This window comes from Pteropus medius, unplaced genomic scaffold (genome assembly GCF_902729225.1).
Source record: "Pteropus medius unplaced genomic scaffold, Ma_sr-lr_union100, whole genome shotgun sequence".
Classification (NCBI taxonomy): Eukaryota; Metazoa; Chordata; class Mammalia; order Chiroptera; family Pteropodidae; genus Pteropus; species Pteropus medius.
In genome coordinates this window covers 4,119,517-4,127,180 of record NW_024352947.1, presented here as the reverse complement: position 1 = coordinate 4,127,180, position 7,664 = coordinate 4,119,517, and the positions used below count along the sequence as shown (strand labels likewise).

Sequence of the window (7,664 nt, the reverse complement as noted above, 5' to 3'; positions counted from 1 at the left end):
AAAGGTGACAAGGATCCTTGAAGGCCCTGACCATGCTGACAAGCGCTGGCCAGGCCGGACGCCAGACACGTGACACAGAACTTTCTATGAACCCTCAGGCCCATACCTGCCGGGAGCTCTGGGGCCCAAGTTACGGAGGAGAAAACTGAGGCCGAGAGGAAGCGTCTTCCCCACACGGAGCAGCTCTCGGGCGGCCGAGCGCGTCGCCCAGGCACGCCAGACTCCAGAGCAAGTTCCCCTGAGGTCAATGAGCCGGCCAAGGCCGTGCCACACCGAGCACCCCTTGGAGCTAAAAGGCACCACGTTTTCTGGACTCTGCAGGCCACCTGGCTCGTGCTCCTTAAAGTGAGGCAGCTGCAGACCGTGGCCCAAAGTGAACACAGCTGGAGGGAGCCCCCCCCACGAGTCCCACCTGCAGGTGACAGCTGAAATTCCTTCTGTATAAAGGGGACGTCAGGGAGCTCAGGGGCCTGGCTCGGGGAGGGAGGGAGCGCCATGTGGCTGCTGTGGTCCACGCTGCTCTGTTTCCCGCTGTCTCTGGCCGTGAGGGGCCTCAGGGAGCCCGAGGCGCTGGAAGGTCCTGGAACTCTGCACTGCGGGCCACGGAGCTTTCGGCTCACAGTGTACCCTTCCCGCCAGGGGACAGCGACTGCTCCCACACTCGTGGCCTGGGGTAAGGGTGACGACTCACCTGGCTTAGCCGGGCTATGGGCCATCGCCTCAGCTGCCTGAAACCCCCTCCAGCTCCCTGTCCTAACACTGTCCCCATTAGTAAACTCTGCAGCTTCTTTGTAGTGTTATCGCTTCACTCTGAATCGGGGTCCCTTCTGGTCCCCCTCTCTCCTCGGAGGCTGCTCTTGGGGTCTCGTGGCCACGCTGGCTGTGGTTTCCCTGCATGGTCACCGCGGTGGCTGACCCCCTGTGCTTTCTGCCCCTCCCCCCAGACAACCATGGGCTGCCGCACAGGCTGCAGAATGACTCTGGCTGTGGCACCCAGGTGACCGAGGGCCCAGGCAGCACTGTGGTGTTGGAGGTGTCCTACGACGGCTGCTATGTCACCGAGTGGGTGAGTGTGACCAGCCAACGGGAGCCCTGAGCGGCCGAGCCCTGGCCCGGCTGACCCCCGGCCCTCTCTGCAGGCCTCACACTACGTCCTGCCAGTCGGGGTGGAGGAAGCAGAGGGCACCGGGCGCAGGACGGTTACGAAGACAAAGCTGCTCAAGTGCCCCGTGGGGCTCCGGGGTGAGGCTGTGCGGGCGGAGCCTGCGGGGCCCCGGGGCCTCTCCTATGGGCTCGTGCGGTGGCGCCACACGCGTGCTTGGGACGACCTCCACCTGAGAGGTCGCTCAGCGGGGTCCCTGTGACGGGGCTTTGCCTGCGCCCCCCAAATCCTGACCCAGCGCTGGGAGCACCGCTGCCGAGGGCCCCAGGGGGCGGGGGCGGAGCTGGGGCGCAAAGGAGCATTGGCCCAGGAGCCCCTGGGTCTTGGGGTCCGGAGGGGACACTGCGCTGTCCGGGGGACTCAGCAAAGCCTGCGAGAGAGGAATGCGCTGGAACGGGGCTCCGCCGCCAGGGGGCGCGAGTTACGCCCAGCGAATGGGCAGGGCGCGTGGCGCCTGTTCAGCCTCGGCAGGTCGCCCCCCATCCCCCATCCCCCATCCCGGCCCCGAGCCCCAGCGAGTCCTCCAGACTCTCACTTGTAGCTCCCTCTCCTCCTCACCTTATTACTTGGCGTAGCCCAGAGGGGCAGCTCCAATGACAGAATCACAGGCCCCCCAGCCTGCTGCCCCGGAGCCCGCGTTTCAGAAAGACCCCCAGGCAGCTCTCGAGCACCGGCTGAGAAGCCTGCAAGGAGCAGAAGCGAGAAGACTTTGCTTGAAAGAAAGTGGAGCCCACGGCTTCCACAGCCTCTGCTGACATCCTTCTGAAAGGACTGGCTTCAGGGGCCTCTGGCAGGGGGACTTGACACCTATTACCTCCCTGAGGCTTCATCTCTAGACGGGACGGGAGGTGGACCTTCCACTCCAGTGGCATACACGTGTGGCAATCTGAATACTTTGTAGCTTTTTGAAGGACCAAACTCCTACCTAGCTTGACCAACTCTCTCCGAAACTTAGCCCCGCGCGCTCCTGGTGCTGAGCTGTGCGACCCCATCCCCGTGTGGGACAGACTGCCGTGCGCCCCTGCACCCAGCACGCCAGGAGACTGCCAGGACCTGGGCTGCTGCTACAGCTCTGAGGGGAGCGCCTGTTACTATGGAAACACAGGTGCGTGCCTGCATCCCCAGAGCCTGCTGAAGGGAAGGCCGACTGCCTGCACCTGAACCCGGAGCAGGGCGACCCCACCCCATCCCCGCCCCCACCTCCCCCCCTCCCCCTCCCCCTCGGGAGGCGGACACGAAAGATGACAATGACCAGAGGCTGGTGGGTAGGCAGTGCACCCTGGACCCCGAGACCTTCAGTGACAGCCCTCTCTTGTCTGAGCGAGTGACAGTGATCCGAAGCTAAGTCTCCATGCAGGATACTAGCTCGCTGACTGGGCACTAGACCCCTGGTGGCTGGTGGTCTAAGCGTCTAGAGCCTTGTTATAAAAGACTTTCTGTGCGTCCCCAACCATGCTCTGTGGCTTTCTGATGCAAAAGACCCCGGTGAGCGAGCACATGCCAGCCTGTGTCCTAGACTTCGACACACACAGCAGGCAGCGTCCCCACTTATAGTGAAGCAGAAGCAAGGTCGTGGGGGAGGGGCACAAAGTGGTGGCAGCAAGATTCAAACCCGGCGCTCGGCCAGGGCCCGATGAAGCCCTGGGTGGCTGACCCGGGCCGGCCCCAGCTGGGAAGGCTGACTTCTCGGACGCAGGGATCAGGAACAACTCAATCCCTAGACTTGGTCTCGCTGGCCCAACGACAGATGTCGGCCCTTAGCACAGCCCTCTGCTGTTCCAGTGACCTCACGCTGCACGCAGGACGGCCACTTCAACATCGCCGTGTCCCGGAACGTGACCCTGCCCCCGCTGCTCCTGACCTCTGTGCACCTGGCCTTCGGGAATGACAGCGACTGTGACCCCACGACGGCGACACACGCTTTTGTCCTGTTCCGGTTTCCGTTTACTTCCTGTGGCACCACGAGACGGGTGAGAATAGCTGACCTTTTGCTCTGCTCCTGACTCCAGGAGCCGGGCAGGAATGTCCCAGTGATGGGGGACAGGTGAACTATCTCATCTGTGGACGATACACCTGACGACGGCTTGGTGTGTGGCGTGGTCTCTAGGACAGCAAAGAGCCTTGTCACTGAGGCTCGGGCCACCACAGCTGTGCTCCAGCAGGGGGCCGGCACTTCTCCCGAGCTGTGGGTGAGAATAAGTGACAGCTTCCTGTCCCCAGTCTGCCCTTGGGAAACGAGCCAGGCTGCACCTGAGGTGGGCGGTGGCTTTCCCGGCTGCCTCATCTGAACACTCAGAGCCCCTTCCTTTCCTCTGTCCCGGAGCAAGGGGGCGTGATAATGTCCCAGTCAGTCAATGGCCTCTGCCTTCGCCTCGGCTCATGAGCAGAGAATGCAACGCACGATGCGGGGCAGTTCTGAGGGAAGCAGCTCCGGCTCGCAGGAGTGACGGGGACTCTCGTCCTGCGTTTGCAGGTCACTGCAGACTGGGCGGTGTATGAGAACGAGCTAGTTGCAGCCAGGGACGTGACCACCTGGAGCCACGGCGCTATCACCCGCGACAGCATCTTCAGGTAAGGCCTTAGTTAAGCTGCTTGACGGGATGACATCCCTTCTCCCACGCGGCAGGAGGCCGTAGGCGAGCCGAGTCCGCGGGACGCCCGTCGTGATGACGGGAGCCGTCTGCCCGGAGGTCCGACCTCGCGGCCTCATCTCCTTGCTTCGATGGCACCTGGATCTGGCTTCAAACTCACCTGAACTATTTCCCTTAACTGTTACCTGTTTCCCATTTTGGCCTCTTCCCTTCTACCTCCACTGTCCGTGCCGTGGCCAAAAGAATCCCTTCGAAGGCTTAGATCAGACAGTGTACTTGTCACTAAGACAGAGCTCTAACGTGACGTCGGTGTCTCGGGTGACACTCTCCGTCCCCCAGTCACTGGTCTGCAGCTCCGGACTGCCCCGCGGAGCCTTCGAACAGTCTCAGACTCTGTCTTCCCCCCACGCCTCGCTCTTTGTCAGCTGCTCTCCCTCCGAAAGCCCTGGAAGCTATTCCGCAGCGGCTTCTCCACAGGAGTCACCTGTGTCTCCCGGGGCCGTGTCTATTTACGTGTGGTTCTGATGTCGTCAACTCTGAAATACTGATCCACTTACGTACTGGTCTCCCCAACTGAAATGAGCTGCCACAAAGCCCGGAGCCACGCCCGTCACGTTCACACACTTGTGTCACACCCAGGCCTTAACGGTTCCCCAGACCTTCAACGAAAGGTGACATGACCCAGCCACTCAAGCTAACGTCTCGTTCTCCGCAGGCTCCGAGTCAGCTGCAGCTACTCCGTGAGCAGCAACGCCCTCCCAGTTGATGTTCGGGTGTTGACTCTCCCGCCCCCCGTTCCTGAGACACAGCCCGGACCCCTCAGTCTGGAGCTCCGGCTGGCCAAAGGTAAGAGCACCTGACCGGAGCGTCTGGCCTGCAGGTGGGTGGGTCCTGTCGCTCCAGGCCTGAGGCCCTGCCTGGGTAACAGGCCGCTTGGCCGGGGGATTCCTGTGGGTGGGTCCCCAAGACGTCCTCTTGCAGACGAGAACTACAGCTCCTACTACGGCGCCGGCGACTACCCCGTGGTGAAGCTGCTCCGGGAGCCCGTCTACGTGGAGGTCTCCGCCCGTCACAGAGCCGACCCCGGGCTGGGGCTGCTGCTCCGCCACTGCTGGGCCACGCCCGGCCCAGACCCTCTGCAGTGGCCACAGTGGTCCTTGCTGGTGAAGGGGTGAGTGGCCATCCATGCGTCCGTGGTACAGTCCCTGGGGAGCCGTCTTGACTGCCGGGTGTCTTTGCTTAGATGTCCCTACACTGGCGACAACTACCGAACCCGGCTGATCGCGGTCCAGACAGCCTCGGGCCCGCCCTTCCCAGCCCCGCACCGGCGCTTCAGCATCCTCACCTTCAGCTTCGTGGACCCGGCGGCCAGCCAGGCGCTCGGGGGACTGGTACGCCTCCCTCGGCGGGGCTCAGGGCGGCTTCCACGCCCCAGCCGAGGCTGGCCTCAGTGTTGGCCGCTGGTGCCGCCTCAGCGACTCTCGATGTCAGCGCCGTGAGTGGCGCTTGTCAACCAGGCTCTAGCTCTTCAGTGCTGCCATGATGCCGGCTTTCTCGCGACCTCCTGGGGACATAAAGTGGGTTTGAAGCCCTCCCTTATGATGGGGTGCTACGCCGTGACCCTAACTCTCTGGCGCGCAGGTGTACCTGCACTGCAGTGTGTCCGTCTGCCAGCCTGCGGGGACACCGTCCTGTATGCTGACCTGTCCCGCCAGGCGTGAGTATCCACGCGTCCACAGCAGAGAAAAGACCTGACTGAGTCCCTCCCCCCTGCGTGCAGATGATCAGACGGAAGATTCAGCTTGTTAACGGGGCTTCTTTAAGCACCTTTATGATGTAGCATAGGAGGGCATCTCACTTCCTAGACTCCTGGGCCTTTCAAATCTCAGTTATAAATCCTCAAGTAATTCTCAGCCTTAGCTTTTTCCACATAAAGTTTCATCAAACCAGGATTCAGACTGGTTCATGGCCTACATGTGGCCGATTTAACAAGACACTTCTGTGTGGCTCATTCACAGCTGAGGACTCCTCCACCCACTTGAAGTGGGGTTTAGCAGGGAGCTCCAAAAACCTGCAGGTGGGGGTGACTGAGGCCAGAGTGTGCGCTCTGGCCTGTGAGGCCCGAGTCTCGCGCGTACACTGCCACCTGGGCCACTAACATTTCCTCGTCTAGACCCTGAATTAATTGGATTCATGACCCCTGAAGCTTTAACTCCCTTCTAGCAAAATCAAAAACTCTCATCATAATACGGAGCTATGAAAAATACTACATTAAGTATTAAACGTCTAACTCCAATGATATATAATCTATATACTTCTAAAGAACCAAAACAAACTTGGATTAACCCTTCTAAGGTCCCATAACTGGCAAAAGAAACAGAATTCAAACAGCTCTGCTGTTACTGAGGACCAGTTTCCTCTGCTTCGCAGCAAAGGGTCTCGGCATCGACGTGCTGTTTAAGCTCCTGCCGGGGGAGCGTGGCAGTTCAGGGGTACACTAACATCACGATCTCCATCCCCAAGTTCTGGTGAAGCTGCAGTGACAGATACAAATCTGGATCGACACGCTGAGGAGTTTTTCTTAACGCACGGATAGACCTGTACATGTCGAGGGACCTAGCCGTGTATCAGACTCGCTTCCTAAGCCCCCACCCACCATGTGCAAAAAAATAAATAACCCTCGCTCTCATCTGACAGGAAGGAGAAGCTCTGACATCCGTTCCCACAACAGCACTGCAAGCATCTCCAGCAGGGGCCCCATGATTCTACTCCAAGACACGAAGGATGCTTCGGAAAAGCTTCGTAAATACTCACGTGAGTAGAAGGAGACCTAACTAGCCACCTAAACCACTAGACAAGCCAAAGCGACTCCCCCTCCCCGACTCCCCCTCCCCCTCCCCGACTCCCCCTCCCTTACTGTTATAATCAATGTGGATCTCAAAAGAAGTTGAGGAGTTCGTTTTCCTGGTAAAGACCGCTAGTCTTTGTCATACACCTGCGCGACTGCACTAACCTCCCTTTCCACTCTCCAGGTTCTGCCGGAGACTCCCGGGCTCTGTGGGTGGCAGGCCTCTCTGGGACCTTAATTGTTGGAGCCTTGTTAGTATCCTATCTGGCTATCAGGAAACGGAGATGAGTGATTCAGAACAAATGTGTTAATAAAGCTAGATTGCACTACCAGACTGGGCCCAGCTTCTCATTTGAAAGGTAAAGAGAAAGAAATCAACCTATCTGGTGTTGGCATCTAATCTTTCCAGCTTGGGGGTTGGGGGGCAGTATTTTACCTGAGATTAGAATAAACACCAAACCCTCTTTCTAGTCCTTCTGTCTTCCGAATAGAACATTTCAGTAGAATTTCAACTCAGGTCGTATACATAAGACCTAAATATCTCAGACTTAGAGACTTCACAAGCTCAAGGGTGTAAAACAAAACTTCCACAAGATCGATCAGACTAAGAACTAGTCTAGAGCGAGTCATGAATCTAGGCTGTTTCCCAAACTCTGCATCGGGACCAAAGCAGGGACGAGGGAGACACGACCGGTCCCGCCCAGGGGTTCTGAGTAAGTGGGTCTGGGTTGAGGCTGAAGAACCTGTACCTCTAACCATCTCACAGGTGACACTGATCTCCCTGTTTTAGAGGTCAGACCTTGAGAACCGGTGTCTAGAACAATGGCTGAAGAGGTATCCGGTCTTGCACTGGTCAGCTGGAGGTGGCTTGATCAGAAGAGTTTTAATTTTGAGTCAGAACCAAGTAACGTCCTATTTAGTAGTTCTTGAGATGGTAGAAACACAGAGGGAGAAGGAGTTATGGCCACTTCTTAGGACGAGGGTCCTGCTCAGAACTCGTAACCGATGCCGTCGCTTACGCTCTGGGGTAGGTGGTTCCCTTTGCATCTTCAGGAAGAGACGT

At 58.8% G+C, this 7,664-nt stretch overlaps 1 protein-coding gene across 1 annotated transcript; it reads left to right on the top strand.

Annotated features, from left to right (window-relative positions):
- The first annotated feature begins 495 nt into the window (after positions 1–495).
- ZP4 (zona pellucida glycoprotein 4) lies at positions 496–6,889 on the top strand. The gene is made up of 13 exons (XM_039850318.1): positions 496–673; positions 945–1,066; positions 1,140–1,242; positions 2,118–2,267; positions 2,945–3,132; positions 3,636–3,733; positions 4,469–4,599; positions 4,735–4,924; positions 4,997–5,144; positions 5,395–5,458; positions 5,873–5,887; positions 6,451–6,555; positions 6,786–6,889. Exons 1-13 carry the CDS (start codon positions 496–498, stop codon positions 6,887–6,889), a joined length of 1,596 nt encoding a protein of 531 aa, XP_039706252.1.
- The last annotated feature ends 775 nt before the right edge of the window (positions 6,890–7,664 follow it).